This window comes from Carassius gibelio, chromosome B14 (genome assembly GCF_023724105.1).
Source record: "Carassius gibelio isolate Cgi1373 ecotype wild population from Czech Republic chromosome B14, carGib1.2-hapl.c, whole genome shotgun sequence".
NCBI lineage: Eukaryota > Metazoa > Chordata > Actinopteri > Cypriniformes > Cyprinidae > Carassius > Carassius gibelio.
In genome coordinates, this window is record NC_068409.1 from 27,964,967 (window position 1) to 27,988,356 (window position 23,390).

General features: G+C 40.4%; 1 protein-coding gene and 1 long non-coding RNA gene across 2 annotated transcripts; both read right to left on the bottom strand.

Annotated features, from left to right (window-relative positions):
• Positions 1-1,304: 1,304 nt before the first annotated feature.
• LOC127970974 (uncharacterized) lies at positions 1,305-2,445 on the bottom strand. The gene is made up of 2 exons (XR_008156724.1): positions 2,325-2,445; positions 1,305-1,856 (listed from the first exon to the last, which is right to left on the bottom strand). It is a non-coding gene; the product is annotated as an uncharacterized LOC127970974 (long non-coding RNA).
• Positions 2,446-2,481: 36 nt separating this feature from the next.
• On the bottom strand, positions 2,482-6,302 carry LOC127971297 (uncharacterized). The gene is made up of 6 exons (XM_052574183.1): positions 6,185-6,302; positions 5,098-5,452; positions 4,537-4,740; positions 3,348-3,439; positions 2,832-3,205; positions 2,482-2,490 (listed from the first exon to the last, which is right to left on the bottom strand). Exons 1-6 carry the CDS (start codon positions 6,300-6,302, stop codon positions 2,482-2,484), a joined length of 1,152 nt encoding a protein of 383 aa, XP_052430143.1.
• Between the last annotated feature and the right edge of the window lie 17,088 nt (positions 6,303-23,390).

Consider the following 23,390-nt stretch of genomic DNA (forward strand, 5'->3'; position numbering starts at 1 on the left):
CTACAAGTTAAACTGTCCAATGACATGAGAACATAAGATCTACTATGAAATTATATGAAATTATGATTTAGACTTTCAGTTAAGCAACATGCTGGCTGTCTGTCTGATGTCTTAATGGCCCAATTACCGTAGCTCTGCAGTGGATCAATGGAAGTATGTCTGCCCAGGCTGGTGGGTGGTGGGAAGGTGTCACAAGATGCTCTGAAACCCATTTGAAAGCAAGCATGGTTGGTTTTACCTGAAAGACAGTCAGTCCCAGGACTGGCATGTGTGACCGAAACCTGTCCAAAGTGGTGAAGGGGCCCCATTGTTCATTGAAGAGAACATCTCTTTCAGACGGGGCGTCTGCAATGGTTAGCCCTCATTAGAGGAGTATTGGTTACTGTGGTTAAGAGGTGTAAAATAATGTTCACACTGCCAGCAACTGGGCATGTAATGTAGAATCAGAAACAGAATGAGCTTTATTACAACGTATGTTTACACATACAAGAAAATTGTTTTAGTGACAGAAGCTCTACAGTGCGACAGAATGACAGTGACAAGACAAGACACAGATAATAAAAAGAATAATATACAAACATACACAACAGATCAGATCAGATCATGTGCAAAATATCAAAAACACAATATACAAAATAGACAGTTTAGTATGTACAGGTATGTTAGATGCAAATTTGAAATTGAATAAATATGTGTGTTAAATAGATGAATGTAGAATAGTTTGTGTGTCCCACGTTTATTGTCAAGTGTTCATGAGATGGATTGCCTGATGGAAGGAACTGTTTCCAGGCCATTTTTTTTTTACTTAAGTTAACCTGGAATCTGAAATGCACACTGCAAAAATTTTCGGTGTAAATTTACAGTAAATAATTGGATAAATTTTGCATGACTTTCACAGTAAGGATTACAGCAATATACTGTGAAATATAGTTACAGCAATTTACTGTAATTTTATATCTGTGATATTACAATGCATTGTTGTAAAAGCACAACTGTATACTGTAACTTCACAGCTTCAATGTCAAAGCAATTACTGTGATATTACAGTACATTACTAGGGAATTACAATATTTTGCTGTACATCATTACAACAAGACCCTGTACTTTTACAGTGTGTACTGTGAAAGTAATGTTCAAGTTGACAATAATTTACTGTGAATTTACAATGTATACTGTGGAAGTCATGCTAAAATTGTCCTATAACTTACTGTAAAAGTAATGCAGATAAAGCTTCCATTTACTGTGAATTTACAATCATTGTACTATTAACCCCCTCCCCCCAACAAACAACTCTGAGGTAAAGACAACTTTAGCCGATTGGCATATTTATTAACAAAAAATATTGTTCAATGTACAGTAGATGCCAAGAACCTCAAGAGTTCAACAAATTCAACTTTCTAGTCATAAAAGCCATCTTAAAATGCAGAAAATGCAGAGAAATTGTGCAAACTTGCAATTCAACTACCTGTCGCAAAATTCAACTATTCAACTAGCTGTGTCACAATAACAGTAATGGACAGGATGGGAATGAGGCCTTCATGGCAAGATAAGAGAGCAAGGGAGAGAGCGATGAAGTAATGTCAGGTGCTCCTCTCTGTCTCAAACATTATAATGAGTCCACAAGGAACAGCATTGTGTAAAAATCTTGTAGTGCAAAGTTGTCTTGAAAAATTACAAAAAGAACAAGGCTACTCAAAACTGAGCCTGACAACTACTGCTGCTGCTGCTGCAAAAAAAAAAACTATGATGCCCACTCAAAGTCAATAAGTTTCCTCAAAAGGGTGCTCACATGAGGGTTCATTGTTGTCCGCTTCTTGGTCTTTGAGCCTCTTTCAGGATTGATGCCCAGGAAGCATCTGTTAATAAGCAAAGATAGTTTCAGTTTTAAATAGACTTACAGTATATATTGCAGACAGCATTTATCAAGGTGTGCTTTTTGCTGTGCTTATTCCCCACATAGAACCCTAATAGATTTATAATTCAAACTTGTTAGATATTCTGCTCACCATAAAATTGCCATTTTTAGCCAAGGTGCCTCAGGTTAGGTTTGCCTGAGGCAAAGTGGTTGATTTTTTACTATGATAGGTAGCAAAACTAAATAAATAGCTTTGATTGGACCGGCAGGTATTTGTCAGCATAACATGTGTAGAAACCCAGACTGATCTGCAGAGCGAAATTGAATGAGTTCGCGAGATCAGGATGGTCTCACCAGGCTAGCCTCATGTACCTTGTTTGTCAGCATTTTCAACCTCAAGACAATCATTGAGTTGGAAGCCTGTACTATAATGTGAATTACAAGATTAAATGTGATCTTTATAAAATACCTTTGAATGAACTCCAGCGTTGAAGATCCAGCGGCAGGATACTCAAGGTTGAATACGTAATAGCTGCTGAAGAAAGCAGCTACTCCGTGTAAAAAGAAAGGGTGTGGGCCCATCACGACATGTTCCTCGATTGACAAAAGCCATCCAGAGGGCTTCATCATGTCACCTGAAATGAACAGATACAACATTATGTGTTTTGAGCACTTTGGATCTGCTTAAGATTTGGATCTGCTTTCTAGAATGAAAACAAAATAATGAGTTAGAAATGTCGGTACTAGATCAAAGTAACATTACCTTGAATGATCAAGCAGGGGGTGCCGGGGAGTTCTGCAGTATTGACCTCCACAGCAGTGGCACATGGCTGTAACATAGTTAACACACAATAGCATGGTTTTAGGATAAAGGATAAATATTGTTCATTGGTCAGAGGTAGTAAATCATGCAAGGTAAATGTTGATAATGTAATCACTCAATTTGCATTTTAAATATTTGAATGAAAAATCTTACATCAACTTCAAGCATCAAACTCTCTTTCGGCTCTCTGAAGTACAACATTAGGAGCAGCAGGATGCAGGCAGCCTTGTCAGAGTCTGGATCATAGCAGGCCAGAACATCACGGATCTTGGGGTTGTCCAGTGTTGCACAGTAATCCAGGATGGTCTGTCCTCGTCGACTAATTGCCTCCTGTAGCTTCTGAAGGACATTGACGTCCGTCAGAAGGTTAAAGTGCGAGAATAGGCATTTCTGAGAGAAGAGAAATGGCCATTCCTGTTTGATCTCAGACATTGCTGCAGAAGGCACTTTGTTAAGGTATTTCCGCAGGATGACATATGTCTTTTCCATCATTGGTTCTGCTCTCTCTGCCCCACTCATTCCTTCCTCTGTGTATACAGACATACAAATGTATTGTTAGTACCCAAGTAACAATTTGGTCTTGTAGCCGCTCAACACACACAGTGTTCAGATCTTGACCAATTACTAAATTCTAAACAAAATTACCCAAAAAGACAATAGATGGCATGCCTGAGTAGATGTTCAGCAGATCCCTCTTTATATTCTCCAACGTTGCCTCGGTCTCCCCCTCTGGCAAATCTGCTGGGCCCCACCTGACACACCTAGGAGTGGGCATCACAGAGTAACAATACTATTGGGGATGGTTATAACTCAGAAGTTGGAGCAAGTCGTCTCATGACTTAAGGGTCAGCAGTTTGATTCCCTGTTGTGACTGTCTAAATAGACCCATCCCACAGAAGTTATGTTACAGTGTAATAGTGTTGTAAACACAGGTGTATTTTATCAAAATAATTAAAGGGATATTCCACCATTTGGGGAATTAAGCTCATTTTCCACCTCCCCTCGAGTAAAATCAATTGATTTTTACTTTTCTCCCATTCATCCAGCAGTTCCCTGAGTCTGGCGATACCATGTATAGCTCCAGCCTAGCATAGATCATTGGATCGGATTAGACCATTAGCATCTCGCCTGCAAAGTGACTAAGATTTCCAGAATTTGTCCCATTTAAAAGTTGTCTTGCTGCGTAATATCACAGCGCCCATGGTAAGTTAGCAACGTTCCTTGATTATTACACCAGAATGAGAGTATAGTTCCATGTCAAATCAGCCTAGAAAATTGCCACATTTCATTCTCTGTTATTTTATTGCATGTTCTAACTTGAGATGAGACAACTTTTAAATATGAAAAATTCAGGAAATCTTAGTCACTTTGAGGGCGAGATGCTAATGGTCTAATGCGATCCAATGATCTATGCTAGGCTGGAGCTATACGTGGTATCGCCAAACTCAGGGAACGACTGGATGAATGGGAGAAAGGTAAAAATCAATTGTTTTACTCAAGGGGCGGTGGAAAATTAGCTTAATTCCCCAAATGGTGGAATATCCCTTTAAGGTCAAGGTATTTAGTGTACCACAACCATGCATGCCAGAGAGCCACTATGCACAATATCAGTGACCTGGCTCAGTTAATCCTAAATGGAACAAGGCCATAATCACAGGTAATTACACCTGTGTTTACTACACTATTAACATCGCAACATGATTGCTGTGAAAAGGGTCCATGTCAAAGTGTCAATAAAGTAGTCAAGAGAAAAGTATGTTTTGTCCAGTTTCAGGGATCTTCATGGTCATATACCATTCTTTCAAACAAATATTGACAGTCTTTTCATGTATGTTGCCACATACATATTGCCACATACCCGTATTGGTCAACAGGACCTCTTGCCAGTCTGGCCTCTCCTGCCATTCCCGTGCGTGGTCTTCTTTCTCTGCGGCGTTGAGCAAGAGTTTTATTCCTATTTTTATACTCCACTCTTGTTTTTACTTGTTGCAGAAGAGAGTGACATCCGTCTCCAGCAGTATCACCATACTTGCCAATGTCGCCAAATGATTTTGGATGGCTCCTGAAAATGTGGGTGGGATAATTAGAAAATATGTCACCATTGTGGCACTTATGACAGAAGCGTACAGCTAATGTAAGGATTACTTAAAGAACTACACTTAAAAAAAAAAAAACATCAGGCTGAACAAGACCAAAATAAAAACACCAGGCTAAACAAGACCTTCATAAAAACAATTATGGTTTTCTTGAATATACTAGCTCTGTTTAAACAAACCATGTTTACAAAGTCTTCACTTTTGCACCCTTGTTACATAATAGGTGCAGGGAATGAATCAGTGAAAGTTACAAACAGTTGAAGGGGTTGGGGCTGGGCTGGGGATCAACTGACAGCTAATATTTATAATAGTCCCATCCCTACCTGACAATGTTTCTCACAACGCTGTGGCACATGGCTCTGGTTGGGTTGCGGTCATGCTGCATCATTTGGTCCACGAGCATGGCCACAAAGGCCCTTCTCTCGTCTGGCAATGGTCTTTCTTCTTTTTCCACTCTAAGTCGAATGGCTGATGACACCTGGTCCCAGTTGAGACGAAAGTCAACATGCCATGGTATGCCAGACTGTAAAGCGCTTGACGTGCTTGGGGCAGTGCTTGGAGGGCTGGGCAACAGCTGATTTGGAGGCTGGAATGTTGTGTTTGGAGAACAGGGAGTTGGGGAACTTGGAGCACTTGGATCAGGAGCAGAGACCAACTCCATATTAAGAGTAGCAAGTCCTAGAAGGCACAAAAACAATTTATTAATTAAGATAGGGCAAGATGAAGGGCTATGGGGTCAATAGATTGTGTGCTTAACTGTAGTCCCGCTCCAGTACTTCCTGGAGGAAGCTCATAAATTGGTTTCCTGTCAGCACTATTGGATGAAGCAATTCAAATGTATTCACGTGAGTGCCATTTGTTAGAATGTGACATAATGGGTTGAGAGAACGCAGAAGTGGCCATTGACTCATGTTAAAAGATTACTCTGATAATGCCACGTAAAAGAACAATAGTTAAAATAACAGGCCAATACATTATTGGAATTACAAACTCATCATAAAAGGGTCTGATTGTTTTTCACTGCTATTGTTATTAAGTTTGGAAATGCATGCAAGTAATAAGCATCAGCTGCATTCAGTTCTATGTATTTCCAGTTTTGAAAACAACAGCAGTGAAAAATAGCCCATTTTTAATGAGTTTGTAATTCCAATTATTATTTTTTATACCTATTATACATTTCCCCAACCCATTACGTCACACTAAACAAATGCCACACACATTAATAAGGTCTATAAGCTGTGCTGCACACCTGAGATTAATCAATTCATCCAATAGTATTTGACAGGTAACAAGTGTGTGAGCTTGGGACTATATACAAAGCATATTGTCTACCAGTTGTGCAATGTTCTAAGGCCCTAGTTCAGTGACATGAAAGAATTAAAAATGTAATGGGTGAACAGATGCATTTACCGTCCTTGATGCCCTTCATTAACTTCCGACTTTGGATAGGTTTGAGGTATTTCACCAGATCCCTCTCCTCCACCAAGGTCAGATCTTCAATAGACTCGACCCCAAGCTCATCCAGCATGGTGGTAAGAAGGTCATCAGGGAGATCAGGCAAGTATGACAACACTGCTTCCTTGGCCTAGTCTCATTAAGTATTGAATCATGAAACACTGTAATTTCTCATTTTTGCCATCCCTACACTGTATGCATATTTCATACTATAGTCTCTTCAATCAACAAAGCAAGTTAAGGACAAAATCAACTTTATTCAAGGCTACCAAAAAAAAAAAAAAAAACTTTGTTTGCTTCACTGTACTGCTCTACTACTCACATCTCTCCTCACATATCCTGTATCCTCACTTTCCTCCCTGCTCATACTGCCTCTGGAAAAGAATGGTGGAGAGCAATAAGGGACTGATCATACACATTGTATGCTGAAAGAGGATAGTAGTCCAGTAGATCTTCCTGCTTAATGCACACATAATTGTCTTGGGCCACTCCTAGGTCACAGTACACACCTGTGTCACATAACTTTACAAAAGTATGTTTCTCTGAGACAAAATAGACCGAATTATGAACAACAATAATTAGCATAATCTTCCCAATAAGAAGCCCTTCATCACTGTTCTCTAGTAAAATGTGCATCCCCCTTCTGTAATCTGTGCCTTTGACTGTAACATAGTTATGTTACACGCTAGCTTTATTATCTTTAAGCTCGTCTAGGGGAACTAGGCATAGCAGTAACAAAGTTTTGGAGAGAGAGAAAGAGCACAGGTCCTTCTTATCTCTAGTCCCAGTAACACATCCCAAAACTAGTAAACTTAGAAAAAGTATTTATTGAATCTAAAGAAAAAGGATAAGAGGAAACAAACTTCAGGAGGGGGCAAAGGCCAACAAAACAAACAAAAAGGTTTCTAACTCAGTTTTAACCATAACTTACCTAAACATTGAAACAAAGAGTAAATAAATAACAAATAAATTTCCCTTTCTCCCTAACTACCCAGAACCAGGAGAAAAGCAGATTCAAACAAAAATGGCACCCACCTCCCTACAGGTTTCCTTAAAAGAAAACCTTAAGTTCTAAACAAAACCATACATCTCAAACTATATCTACAATTGCCCCAATAGTTAACAGATTTCCACAACATAAGATGACGCTATCTGGAACAAGGAGAAAAGAAGTCCATGTGGCAAGTTGGCATCTGCAACCCTCTCTCTCCCTCTCTCGTTGTTGTGAGATGGTGCTGGCTTTATATGCTGACATTCTCCCGACTGCAGCCAATCAATGGAGCTGAGGTTAATGGGCAGCAAATCAACGACAGGTGATCCCAATCACCAGCATGAGCATGGTGGCAGTAGACATGAGGAGAAACAAAAACAGACCACAAAGCACATTAAATGATTACAAATAAAATAAGTCTTAGGACGCAACACCCCCAACATTAAATTTTTACAACCCACAGATTGTAAAATAAACTACTCCTAGAACACCCATAGGAGTGTAATTCAAACCTGACTTGGTTAACCAACCCACTTAAGTCTCCACATCTGCAGTTCTAGAAAGTGCATCCGCCACCACATTGTCTTTTCCACGGATGTGTTGGAGGTTAAGGTTATACTCCTGGATAATTAAGGCCCAGCGCATCAAACGCTGATTGGAGTTGGACATGCGGGAGAGAAAAATCAGTGGGTTATGGTCAGTGTACACGTCAATAGGTATGGCACTACTTCCCAAATAAACCTCGAAATGCTGAAGAGCTAGAAGCAAAGCAAGGGCCTCTTTTTCAATTGTACTATAGCGTTGCTGGCATTTCGAGAACTTTTTGGAGAAGTAGCAGATAGGGTGGTCAATTCCATGGGAGTCCTCCTGCAGCAGAACTCCCCCAGCACCAGTACCACTGGCATCCACTTGGAGTTTGAAAGGCAGATCAAAATTAGGGGCAGACAACACTGGAGCATAACAAAGAAGATCTTTTGCGGCCTTAAAAGCATGATCACACTCAGGGTTCCACTTAAAACTCTTTGTAGTACTGAGAAGGTCTGTGAGGGGTGACACGACAGTGGAGAAATTACAACAAAATCCCCGATAGTACCCACTCATACCCAAGAACCGGCGTAACTCACGCTTGTTACGGGGTGTCGGAAACTCAAGTATGGCAGCAACCTTGGCCTCAACAGGCTTGACACAACCCTGGCCAACTTGTTTCCCCAGATAGGTTACCACAGCTTTTCCGATCTCACATTTGGCAAGATTCAAGGTTAAGGAGGCAGCCGCCAGGCGACTGAATACTAACTTCAAAGTTTTGATGTGATCTTCCCAAGTTTTTGAATAGATGACCAAGTCATCTAAGTACGCGTCGCAATTTGGCACTCCTGTCAAAACCACCTGCATAAGGCGCTGGAAGGTGGCAGGAGCATTTCTCATACCGAAAGCTAACACCTCATATTGCAGGAAGTGTTCAGGCGTGACAAATGCAGAGATCTCAGATGCCCTTGAAGTTAGGGGGACTTGCCAATAACCCTTTAACAGGTCTAGTTTAGTGACAAACCTAGCAGAGCCTACCCTGTCAACACAGTCTTCCAGTCTAGGCAGAGGGAAAGAATCGGGTTTCGTTAAGGAATTAACCTTACGATAGTCGGTACAGAAACGATAAGAGCCGTCAGATTTGGGCACTAACAAACAGGGCGAACTCCATGGACTTTGACTGTGCACTGCTATTCTATGCTGCAGCATGTACTCCACCTCAGATCTCATTATGTCACGCTTTTTAGGGTTTACTCTATAAGGATGTTGCTTAACTGGAAGAGATTCACACACAATATCATGTTTTAACATGGTTGTTCTACCGGGCACGTCAGAAAAGATTGAAGGATAGTCCTGAACCATTCGAATAATCTGCCCACTCTGTTCTTTTGTCAGGTGTACAAGAAAGCTCTGCAGGTCACTCAATATGGCAGAGTTTTGAAGCCGTTTAGCTACAACTTGCACATCCTTCCCAACAGGTTCATCCTCTGGAATCACACCAGCAGAAGCAACAGCCACAGATGGAACAAGGGAAGAAACACATTTCTCACCACGCACAATAAACTGCTTCAACATATTTATATGGCATACACGGGTCTTTCGCCTGCGGTCAGGAGTGTGAATGACATAATTGGTGTCACTAAGCTTCTCTTTGACATCATAAGGACCCGAGAATTTAGCTTGGAACACAGAACCCGGATCAGGCAAGAGAACAAGAACACTATCACCCGGTTGAAAACTACGACTCATGCTTCTCTTATCGTAGCGGGTCTTCATTTTTGACTGGGCTATAACCAAGTGTTCTCGAGCAAGTTCGCAGGCCTTATGCAATCGCTCACGAACAGTGCTGACATAGTCAAGTACAGTCACAGGAGATGAAGCTTTAGCTAATAATTGCTCACTTAGCAACTTCAAAGGACCACGCACAGTGTGCCCAAAAACAAGGTCAGCGGGGCTAAACCCAATACTCTCTTGCTCTGCTTCACGGACAGCAAACAGAAGGTATGGAAGACCCTCAGCCCAATCCTTCCCACTGGCTAAGCAATAAGAGCGCAACATGGATTTAAGGGTTTGATGAAATCTTTCAAGTGCGCCCTGCGACTCAGGGTGGTACGCACTTGAGAGCTGATGTTTAATCCCTAATTCAGCAAGGGTCTGAGTGAATGCCTTTGATGTAAAGTTAGACCCTTGATCAGTTTGCACAACACGAGGCAAACCAAAGGTAGTGCAAAACTTCACCAACTCTTTAATTACCACTTGGGCTCTAATTGAACGTAAAGGTATCGCTTCTGGGAAACGTGTCGCGGTACACATGATGGTCAAAATGTATTCATGTCCTGACTTGGATTTTGGTACAGGACCAACACAATCGACAAGGAGTCGCTCAAAAGGTTCTCTCATAACTGGTATCGGCTGCAAAGGGGCAACTGGTATATTTATATTGGGCTTCCCAGCCAATTGGCATACAGGACATGATCTACAAAACTTAGACACATCTGATTTTAATCCAGGCCAATAAAAGTACCGGGAAACTCGACGAAAGGTTTTTGTGACACCCAAATGCCCTGATAGCACATGTTCATGACCCAGTTTTAACACCTGCTCTCGATAATCAGCTGGCAATACAATTTGGTTCGATTCATGTGAATCCTTGTGAGTTTCATGCCTCCACTTACGCATGAGCACTGTATCTTCAAAGAAATAAGCTACCTTAGCATTAGCCACTTGGCTCAGGGGGACAGCAGCTTCAATGCATTTCACTAATGAAAGGTCTAACTTCTGTGCAACAGCCAATTGTTCCCTACCAACTTTTAAAGGAACTGTAACTGCGTTCTCGGAAATAGGACAAACTTCTGCCTCTACTACCTTGTTATCCTCCACAAGTTCATCATGCGACACCAAAAACGATTCAGAGAGATCCACCATGTCTCTGAATTTAACCGACTGGGCACGTGTCACAGCGCATGCAGGGAAAGCTGCAGGAAATTGACGGGCTAGGTCAGGTTGATCACACAATTTAGGGGTATGGACCACAATTGGTCGGGGAAAAACTTCACCGCCAGCTAAGTCATTTCCTAGAATCACACCCACTCCCTCAACAGGTAACTGAGAACGTACACCAAGTTTTACAGTACCGGTTACAAGGTCTGATTTCAAGTAGACATTGTGAAGAGGAACATTTATACACTGCATTCCAATTCCACGTATAAGCACGTCTGTACCAGAATAAGTCTCGGTAGACCGGGGCAATAATTCTTCTAAGATAAATGACTGAACTGACCCAGTGTCTCGCAAAATGGTGACGGGTTTACACTCAGAGTCAACTGAGACAGACACTGAACCAGTCAGTAAGAAAGGTTGATAGGACATAGCGGTCATATGGCTTTCCTCACATATGGGGTGTACGAGTGCAACACTTTTAGATTTGGAAGCGGAGTTCTTTTGCTTCCACGCCTTACAGTCAGAAATTAAATGACTGCTGTCGAGACAGTAAAAACAAACTCGTTTATCATTTGAAGCATTCCTACGGCGCGCAATTGATTGAGTCTCACCTTTGCCAATGCGTGAGAAAACACGTGTTGCTTCCCTATCAGATACTTCATAAGTGGATGGGGGCACATTAACACGACGTGCGGGGGAAAACACAGTCCGATGGGTCAACACAAACTCATCGGCAAAAACCGCGGCATCGAAAAGGTTTGCAACTTTCTGCTCATTTAAATGAACAACAACATTCTCTGGAATAGAACGTTTGAAGTCCTCCAGCAAGAGCAGCTCTTGAAGCTGATCAAGAGTCATGATCCCACTGGAAAGACACCATTTCTCGAAAAGGGTTTTCTTCTCCCTTGCGAACTCAACAAACGTCTGTTTGGCTGTTTTCAAATGTGACCTAAATTTTTGACGGTATGCCTCAGGCACTAACTCGAACGCTCGTAGAACAGCAGATTTCACTATATCATAATCAAGGGACTGATCTATTGGTAAAGCAGAGCAAACCTCTTGCGCTTTACCAGAAAGACTGCACTGCAATAGCAGAGCCCACACATCTTTCGGCCACCGCAATTTTGTAGCAATCCGTTCAAAAGCAACAAAATACGAATCCACTTCCGCTTCTCTAAATGGTGGTACAAGTTTAAGATACCTGCCAACATCAAAATCTGTCTCAGAAGTCGCATTATCCGTAACTTGAGGTACAAAAACAGCAGGTGAAGCGACAGGCGATACAGCAGAAGGGAGTCTAGAGCGAGGCATAGGAATCGGTTTTTGATTTAACTCCTGAGCACGCAAATCTAATTGACGCATCTTAATGTCCCTTTCTGCTTGTGCCTCTATAGTACGAAGCCTGATCTTTTGCTCTTCACAATCCTGCCTTTTTATCTCAAGATCTAACTCCTTCAACTTGACAGCTAACATAGCTTCACTCAGAGACTCAGCTGCCAGCTGAGGAAAAACCTCACCTGACACAGCCTCTGCAGTGTTCCCAGGTTGTTCCTCAGTACTGACAGCAGAGTAATCTGGTAAAACTCCATCATCAACCAACTTTCCCCGCAAGCAATCTTTAATTACTTTTTTTGTACCCTGCCTTGGAACCTCAACATTAAAGAAGTCTGCAATCAACAGCAAATCTGCCCTTCTGCAGCCCTCAAAAACTTCTATGGTAGGAGAAAGAGTAAATGACAACAAATCAAATTCCATAATTCTCACTACCACAGGAGCCTTTCCTCACCAAAAAGAAAACAGCCAAACAGAAGGGGGAGAAAAAAAAACAAAAAACGAGCAGATACTTACAATACAACGCGGTACTCTCACATGAAAGGACGAGCCCCCACTTGTTACACGCTAGCTTTATTATCTTTAAGCTCGTCTAGGGGAACTAGGCATAGCAGTAACAAAGTTTTGGAGAGAGAGAAAGAGCACAGGTCCTTCTTATCTCTAGTCCCAGTAACACATCCCAAAACTAGTAAACTTAGAAAAAGTATTTATTGAATCTAAAGAAAAAGGATAAGAGGAAACAAACTTCAGGAGGGGGCAAAGGCCAACAAAACAAACAAAAAGGTTTCTAACTCAGTTTTAACCATAACTTACCTAAACATTGAAACAAAGAGTAAATAAATAACAAATAAATTTCCCTTTCTCCCTAACTACCCAGAACCAGGAGAAAAGCAGATTCAAACAAAAATGGCACCCACCTCCCTACAGGTTTCCTTAAAAGAAAACCTTAAGTTCTAAACAAAACCATACATCTCAAACTATATCTACAATTGCCCCAATAGTTAACAGATTTCCACAACATAAGATGACGCTATCTGGAACAAGGAGAAAAGAAGTCCATGTGGCAAGTTGGCATCTGCAACCCTCTCTCTCCCTCTCTCGTTGTTGTGAGATGGTGCTGGCTTTATATGCTGACATTCTCCCGACTGCAGCCAATCAATGGAGCTGAGGTTAATGGGCAGCAAATCAACGACAGGTGATCCCAATCACCAGCATGAGCATGGTGGCAGTAGACATGAGGAGAAACAAAAACAGACCACAAAGCACATTAAATGATTACAAATAAAATAAGTCTTAGGACGCAACAGTTAGAAGCCACTGCCGACTGTAACTGGAATGGACAACTGGCTACAGATGCCCTGATCCTGTCATTGTAATCGTCAACATGAAAATCAGTACCCTTTTCTGCTTGTACAAGTGGAGGGAACAAGTTTCCTGCACTCAAGTACGCTTGTAGAAGTTGGTGCCTCTCTGCTAGAGTTTTGCACAAATTCTTAAAATTGTGCAATTTTCTGGCACACTGTTTAAAAAATGTATGTTTGCTCTCAAATCGGAGTGTCCATAGGCGAATAAGTGGGCCAAAGTGGATGATGAGAGATGGATAGTGGCACAGATAATGGTGCTTTGGTCTGAGGGGGGCATTGGGGAAAAGCCTTGTCCTGTTGTCTATGTACTCCTCTATGAGGACTTTAAGATACGCAACCTGGCCCTCTGTAATGACCGGTGCACAGATGAGCTCAACAATCTCCCTCAGCTGCAAAATCATTTGCCACACCTCATTTTCGCAGGGATCTTTAATCCTGTCACCCACCATGAGTGGGAGAAGTCTAAGCAAACACCAGTTCTGAACTGCATGCCCACTGAGCTTGTCGCTGCTGGGAGAGAGGTCTGCTGGTTTGTCTTTACCATCGTTAACTTCATATCGGAACTGGTTCTTGCACCTGTTTAACTGCAGGTATGTAAAATGATTATCCTCAACTAAATGGCGAATATATAAAGGAAGGTCATAAGCTATGACTCCCTCAAATAAGTCATGGCCTAGACATGGTGGAAGGCCAGGCTGGCAAACATGAAAATGTGAAAGCTGATTGAAAGGAGAGTCAAACTTTATGCCGCATACAGAGTCGGTGGCAGTAGTTTCCTGCTCTTGCAAATTACTTGCGTATGATTGGGCTGTTCTTTTGGTACCACACGATATAGGATTAGTCAGGAAATCATCTCTACACACCTCACAGTATCGACAAAAATAAGTAGACCGACTGAAGTTCTCCAAGAATCCCCCAATAGAATGGGATCCCAGGTTGTCTCCTGCAATGGCAACCAAATAGCCCTTTAGTATAATGCCATCAGATGTGACTACACCTCTCTGCTCCAGAATTTTGAGGTCCTCAATCAGGGGAGCAAAAACTTTATTTACCCCAAAATACTTAAAGTCCTGTTCCCTACACAAGAGAACAAGTTGCATCTGATCAATAGAAGATCTATTGTGAGGCAAGATATCAGTAAGAGTTAGGTAAACTGCTAAAACCTTGTGTTTTTTTTTCCCTGAGCCCAGGGGGTTGACAACCTCAAAGGCATCTTGGTACAGTATTAAACCAAGTGAAGAAGGGTCAGCTTTCAACATTGGATTACTTTGAAAGCCTTCTCCATCCTTGACATCCTGATAGACAGCATCAGTAGATGGCTGCAAACGTGTTATGGTATACTGTTCGCGTAGAGACTCATTTTTGAAAAGTGTCTCCAATGTCTCATGAATAGGAACATACTGAGCAAAACATTCTTTGTCATTTTCATCATTGCCCAAGAGCAAAGGAACAGGATGAACATAGTTAAAACACTCTTTGAAAGCAGCCTTCCTTTTTGCATCTGTACTGAGCATTCCCCTGTTATAGAGTGTGAGTAGATCATCTCTGTTCATTTCCTCAGTGATGCTGCTTATAGTGGCCTGAGGGATTCTGAGTTCTTTTAGTTTCTCACTCAGAATGTTTAGGGAATTGGACAGGCCAAGTTCATGAGCACTTTGAAAGCCATCAATAATGGTTTGAATGGTGCTTGCTGGTAAGAGTAGCTTAGATTGCAATTTCAGGTAAAAAAGTGTAAGGTTCTGTAAAAATAGGTTTTCGTCGACAGCTAATGGCATTTGTGGTTCATTATGTTCCATGTCAGCCTCTGAATATGACTGACTGGGTCCTGTCAACGGCTCTGTAGCAATAGACTTGTCTAAAACAAGGTTATCTAAAATTGAATCCTCTGCACACCTATGTTTTCTGGAAATATGTGAAGCAAAAGTCATCACGTGTGTGAACGTGCAATCACAACCTCTAAATGGACATGTAGTTACCATTCCTTCCCTCATGTGCATCTTCAAATGCTTAATAAGAGAGGCCAAAGTGTCACACTTAAATGCACAAGCCTCAAGCAGACATTTCAAGGGTGTGTCAGGTGGTAGAGCTGATGTGTCAGGTGGTAGAGCTGATGTACCAGGCAGTATAGGCCCAGCAGCTTGCAGGTAGGACCTATGCTGCCTATACATATGAATTTGCAGTCCCGTGTGTTTTCTGTACCTCTGTGAACAGTCAGGCACCCCACACTGGTAGTGATAATTGGGGGCATTGCTATGCAGTTTTGTGTGCTGAACATAGTTACACACATTCTCAGACACATGCTTACAGCCAACGAATTTACAGTTGAACATTGTGGTGCATGTTAACTAGTCACCTACTGTACCTAATCTATTTCTCCTCACTCTTAGCCTGACACTGAAAAGGATGGTTAGCCTCGCCCTCTGATGACCTGGAAAGAAAAGAAAAGGAAAGAAAAAGGAGAAATTACACAAAGGAAACCAACAATAAGAATTTCAGTTTGATTGCAGATTATGATAATTTAATAATTGTATTTTAATTTTAGCTATATGTCTCCGGCGGTACTCGAGCCGCACGGAAAACGCATGCATGCTAGAAATGGAACCAAAGCCAGGCGACACACTGGATGCATAGCGCAAGCGTCTCAGCTGCGTGGCGTGTCTGTTTTTAATTCCGCTCCCATGTTAACAGGTTAGAGCTTGCAGACTGCCTGCGGGAGGCTCGCGGAAAACGCGCACATGCTAGAAATAGGACCGACGATTTTCAAATATTGCAACTGTCAAACATAGTCTATTTTGCCGTCAATACTGTTGACGGTGTCCTTTATCAGTAGGCGTAGGTGTGTAAAAAAAAGTTTATATTGTTGTCATGAAGACAAGAGCCTGGTTTTTCGGTGGCCTCCCTCTATGTCACCTACAGTAGCAGCAGCGTGCCAGCTGTCTTCATGACAACAATATAAACTTTTTTTACACACCTACTGATAGGACACCGTCAACAGTATTGACAGCAAAGTATGTTTTGACAGTATGTTTGACAGGTGCAATATTTGAAAATTTATAATAATTTATTTTATTTTTTAAATTACATTTATATCTGACCTATGCCAACCTATAGACTTTCAAATATCAAAATGTCATGAATTAATATGCCTTTGTGCACAAAATGACATATAAACATATTTTCCTAGTACATTTTGCCTTGAAACGCTTCCAACACGCGCGTGTGGCGCGTGACCCCTTACACAGAACACGTGTGCGGCGAATTACAGCTGCGACACGGCTACCGTAGCTGATCACGCCCATTCTAGTCAATGCTTGTGTTTACCCCGGCCGCGACGCGGCGCGTTTCAGACGCTTCCGCGCCGCTTCGCTAAATATAGACGCCTAGTCTATTTTTGACGGACGCGCGTCCAAGTCGCACCGGAAATACAAAATAAAAGTCAAAAATCCCTGTCAATTTCAAAATAAACACCCTGTGCAGACTCCCAAACGTATTGCATGTATATTGGCAATATATCCTTGGTAGGAGAATGGACGACGAAAGTCAATCACGTGGTCTCACGCATCCAGTCGCTCCGCTTCTGATATGCTCCCGGTGTGAGTTGGCACCGCGTGGAGGACGGAATAAAACCTTGTCGCAGCCGTAATGCGCCGCACACGTGTTCAGTGTAAATGAGGGGTGAAAAACAGGCGTTGGTTCTATTTTTTAGCATGCAAGAGTTTTCCAGCGTCTCAGCGCGGCAAACGCTTGCTTGCTAGAAATAGAACCGACGCCTATTTTTACCGCGACAGGCGCGCGTGTTGGAAGCTTTTCCAGGCTAAATATAATAGGAAAATGTTTAAATGTCATTTTGTACACAAATACATATGAATTCCTGATATTTTGATATTTGAAAGTCTATAGGTTGACAAATTCAGATATAAATGTAATAAAAAAAATAATAATTATCGATTTTCAAATATTGCACCTGTCAAACATAATCTATTTCGCCGTAAATACTTTTGACGGTGTCCTTTATCAGTAGGCTTAGGTGTAGGTGTGTAGAAAAAAGTATATATTGTTGTAATGAAGACATGAGCCTGGTCTGTCAACGGTCTCCCTCTACAGCAGCAGCGCGCCAGCGCCGCGTCAGGCACGCTTCTGGTGTGTAAAGACACAGAATCCACCACGCTTCTGGGACGCTTCAGACACGCGGCGCTCACGCCACGCAGCCAGTGTGTCACCGGCCTCAGTCATACTGTAACTAGGATATCCGCTGGAAAAATATTTTTTGACCGTTTGAATCACTAAGTTATTAAAGTTAAACAGCTAACGGTTAGCCCTGCTAATCTATGATAACCTTGACTAATTACAGAAATATGCACACATAAATAGTAATGCTTGTCCCATCATTGGTTTATAAACTTTACAAACACCAGATTTGTCTAAACTGTGATATTTATATGTAAAATATTAGCGAAACTCTCGTCATTACTAACATTACTACTATTAGCAAATGCTGTGAGAGAATTTTCAACAATTCCGGACACTTGCTAACAAATGTGAACTGTGCGATAAACGTTTACTTGAAAGTATATATTATAATTATGTTAAAATATCATATGTAAGTGCTGCAAACATGCATGCTGCTCACCTTCTCCATTCAGCCCGGAATAGAAGAGGGGACACGATGGCGCCTTCAATTCAAAATAGATCGGTTATGTCATGTGACTTCCCAGGGCACATTTCAATACAATATTTCACTGTATTAATACTGTTTAATGTTGTGAAATCCTTAATTTTTTTCAATGTGTTGATGTGATATTACAGACCTTGTTGTGATATAACAGCAGGTTTTAGATTGCAATATTTTACTGTAAAATAAGTGTTAAATGCTGTAAAATCCAAGGATACTGTAGTTTTTACAGGTATTCATTGGGATATTACAGGGAAACTTAATTACAACAAGTTACTGTAAAATAATACTGTTAATTATTGTGAAATGCTGGTAATTTTTAACAGTGCAGAGCCGTTGATTAATAATTTTTACATTTGCAAGTTCAAGTTAATGAATCTGTGTGCATGATGCAATCACACAGAGTGCTGTGGGGGGTTTTTTTGTGTGGACTGCAAACTGTGTACTCCAATTTCCCAGCCAGCACCCCCACATTCCCAAGCGTGAAGATCTTCATGTACTGCACTGGATTAGAGCATCATATGGAAGTATGGTTCTCCAATTCACGAGGAGAGAGACTCAGGGAGTTAATCCAAATTGACTCGCAGCTGTTCAGATTCTATCACCACTGTTGATTGGAGTTCTGATGACATGCCAGCTTTACTCACCGGAAGGACAATTCTTTGGAATTTGGGCTTGGGTCTACACCATATCTTCTCCCAGAGTCTTTTTACGGCTGGCTACTCCAAGAAGAACATAAAAGTATACAAAATGCAATTTTAGGTCATGTTTAGCAACTTTGCTCAAATCCATACAAGCCATAGACACTTACACAATTGGTACCATTTGGGGTCAGTAAGACGTAAGACTTTTTAATACTTGTATTCACCAAGGATGCTTTAAATTAAAAAAGCATAGTAAAGACATCTATTACACAGGATTTCTATTTAAATAAATTATGCTGAAATTTCTATAAATTCATGAAAATTGAAATTCATGAATTAAAAAAATAGGGGAAAAAATTTATCATGGTTTTGACAAAAATAATCTGTTTTATCTGTGATTCGTAAAAGCAACAATTCTGCTTTTTTTATTATCATGTAAAACTGAAGACTGAAGTAATGGCTGCTGAAAATTCAGCTTTTCTGTCAAAGGAATGAAATACATTTTAAAATATATTAAAATAGAAAACATATATATGTATATATATATATATATATATATATATATATATATATATATATATATATATATATATATATATATATATATACCACATATATAACAATATTACTGTTTCTTCGTTATCATAAAATAAAATGCACTATTGGACTATTGGTGAGCAGACAAATAAATAAATAAATAACTTGCCAGCCCCAAACTATGGGTATATATATGGATAATCTTTCATCTATTCATTTTAGTCTATTTTATTCCAAATAAAGATTCCTGGACCACGAAAGCAGCGTTGAGATATTATATAATTCTCATTTTGCTTTGTGTGTGCCTTTCCTGTATTGCTAAAGTGCCAGGAAGGGGGGAAAAAGAACAAAATGAACACTGACATAATTAGCAATGTAAGGACATTCCTCTCTTTACAGCTTGGGGCGACAACTGACTCGCCGTTTTACTCCAACACTCAGTGACACTTTTTCATCCTGTTCTTCTCTTTGTAGTCCTCACAGAGATTGAGTTAATTGCTGTTGCGTATTGCTCCGTTCCTCTCTAGCACTGACAATTAGTTCTTTTTGTTATCTTTGGTGAAATTCTCCTCTGTCTCTTGCAGCCACTTTGAATGTTGCAATATGACTCATTACACACATTTGTGATAAACGGCATGGATTAGTCTGTGGTCTTAATTGAGGAAACTATTAGATGGTCTTGTTTGACAAATATTCAATTTATCCAGTTGTCAAATGGCTTTTTTCCTCAATTTTATTTATCATAATTTTGCTTTAAGCCAATTGGAAAGTGAGTGGAGAGAGAGAAAAAAGTATTCAAACCCAGGTCCCCATGAGAACAACAGCTAACCACAACCTCAGTGGTCACGCAATTAGTTTACTTTCCCTTCATTAGATATGGTAGATTGTGAAGGTCAGCCTGACGTGTCTTGTTCTCATGGAAGTAACTCCCAGAGCATTGTGGGATCTGCTTTTCAAATCTAACCTACAGTTCAAGTCTTGTTCTCTGTTGTAATTCTAGGGCTTCATGCTTTCACATGTACTGCATTACCCTGCAAATTATAGGTAGTGCACGCAACATGCTGTTCAGTTTTTCTTTAACCCTTCCTATAAAATGGTGTTAAGTCCTCAGATGTCTTAGCTGATTGCCCGAGACCTGTGGGGAGGGAATCCGATTAGATTCCTGACCGCATGCTCGAAACCTGATCCGATCGCAGCAGGATGTCGATTATAATTGTTTTGAATTCCAGGTAGCACAGCTCTCTAAAGAGAATTCAGGCTGGATTACTGCCTCATCCTCAAAGTCAGAAACCAAAAGCTCTGAAAGCCGACAGAGCGCTTGATTAGGAGAGCTGAGGAGCCCGAGGGAGGCCTTCTTCTCCCGCTGACCCCTTGGATGTGTCATTGCTGATTAATCTACAAAACGTTTGACAGGCCGCCCTTCTTTCATCGGACAAATGCTGTGAGCTCTATCCTGTGCCACGCTCCCCCACCTACCCCCAGATCTCCAGCGAATGTTTCAGTCATGCTGATGTGAACTGTGGCAGAACTGAAGACGTGCGTAGAGTTCTGTTGCTTGTACTGCAAACTACAAGGTTTGATCTGCTTTACTTATGAATGCTGTATGTATAAACTAAAATGCATTTATGTGAAGCATTTATAATGCAATAATTGTTTGTAGAATAAAGCAAATAGTGTTTGACTATTTTAACATCTCTGTAGCATACTTACAAATTAGAGTATTAAGAAAATGCTTTACACCACAGTTTGAAAGTTCCTATTGTGTTACTTACATTATTATTATAACTACCACAATACAAGATATTGCCAGTTAGTTGTTGCCAGAAGTATTTCCAACAAAGTCAAAGCTAGAAAAAAAAACTGTTGGCCATCTGCAAGTAACATACAGTGGTGGCATTGTTCAGTAAATCAATGTGGCTTGAGAAAATAATGACTCACTTTTAAAGAAAGTCAACTTGTTTTAAAGAGAGTCACTTGTTTAATTTGGAAATTGATCAAAGTTCATTCCAGTCAACTTGTTTTACTCATGAATGAATCATTGTATTTTAATGAATCTGTCAAAGGAGTGATTCCATGACAAACAGTCACTTATTTCATTCCTGAATATATTTTGAATTCCTGAAAAAAATGTATGAATCATTGAATGAATTGAACATACAAATTGATTGAACTAATTATTTAATGACTCATAAAAATAAAATCACGTTTCATTCTGAAATTGATCAGTTTTTGAACATATCCGTTGAATCTGTGATTTAAATGAATCACTCCACTCAGCTTGTTTTGTTTCTGAATGAATCAGTGTTTTTGAACAAATTCACTCTTAAAGAAACCATGTAAGCTGCAGAAGGAGCAATTGCAAAAGAAGCACAAACAAGCAGAGTGATACAAAAAGTCCCAGAGCTCTTGGACTGTAAATCATTGCTCTTGGAATGCTACTTTGTTAACCAAATTTGAGAACCAAAACTAACTGTTTCATACTACAGAAGCTTGCTTGTCATCCTTTAAAAAAATCCAAAAATGGCTGTTTTTTGTTGGTCATTAATTAGTCAACCAGCCATCATGTTCTATGGTAAGAAACAGCTTTTTCAACTTAAAGCTACCAGCTTGCACCAGCTAATGACCATCTCAGACCACCTAGAAAACCGCGACCAAGTTCTAAAACACAGCAGCCATCTTAAAGTGAATTTTTCAGTTGGGTGGTTCACCTTAAACAGCTTATTAGAAACGACAGTTGCCCTTGATTAGCTTTATAGTTGCCCTATAAAGTGTGCCGTAAGATGTGATTTTTGCAGATCAACTCTGAGCTAGCACAATAACTCTACTGCCGCAGAGAAAATACAATACACAGGGAGATAATCAAGACGACAGTCCTGAACCCTTAGGTATCACTTCCCCTTGTCACTGAGAGATTAAACCATATAGCATTACGACCTTATCTAAAACTGCTGTTTCAAATTAAAGAGCAAAGAAGGCAAGTTGCTTTATCACTGAACAGTTCATAGAGATCAGTGCAGCCTTGTGCACTGAAAGAACATGTATATCGGTATTCATTTGAAGTTGTGACAGTTCAAATGCAGTGGGGTGAAATAATTGTGCCGGCAAGTTGAGTCTGCTCCACGTCTGTTAGAACACAGATAAGAAAGAACTTCTCATTTAAGAGAAAGGTATTCGTGGTGGGAAAAAAATATATATATTTTTAAGGTCTTTTCACCTTGTGTAGGAGGAATTCTCCAAGTTTTTTTGTTGTTGTTTTTTCAAATAAGCACGTTTATTTAAAAAATATTAGATTTCAGTGTTTTTCCGTTTATTTCTATGAAGTCCACATTAAGCCCGGGAACCTTTTGCAGTACGTTTATCATTAATTTCGTTCATCATACAAAGTATTAATACATTTTTAAAATGTTGACAATCTAAATGAAGAGTCAAATAAGTACACTGTTCAATATTTAAATCATTATTTTTTTTCACAACTTATGACACTGCCCTAGCTGTGGTGTCATTTCTACCAAAATAAAACATTTGCACTTCAGAAACTGGCAGTCAAAGAAAAGTGTCAATAAGAAACACCTGAAAAAGGTCAAATCTCATGCAGACAGCAACTTTCTTGCTATAGAGACCATTTTTGATTGCTAATTGGCTGTTTCCAGGTTGATGACATACTTAGGTTACTGTCAAAACCTCTTCAAAAACAACTGTTAGTGTTCACAAAATACATCGACTGACTTTATTTTTGGGTAGTTTTAAAGGTCTTGCAGTGTGTGTGAATACGTAGGTGTAATCTTTCACTGTATTTCATGACTGTCCTCCTATCTGACAGTTGTGATATATGTACAGTTTGTCATTTCGAGGTGAAAACATATCCGAACATTCATGCGAGACCTGTCTGCCCTAAATGTCCCGCCAGGCTGTGACTAGCATACTGAGTCATAAATTCATCCCCCATAAGTCATTTTCCAACAAGGGTCACTGGGGTAACAGGGAACTGCAAAGATGGGTCAGCAGGACTGATTAGGGACACCCTGCCACCTCCCATTCAAGAACATGTTCCATGATGAAGGATACTGAAGTATAACTATTATTGCTCATAATGCAGTAGATGAGATGTCCCACACACACTGTGAAAACTGTTTCTCATATATAATGTTACTGTCTT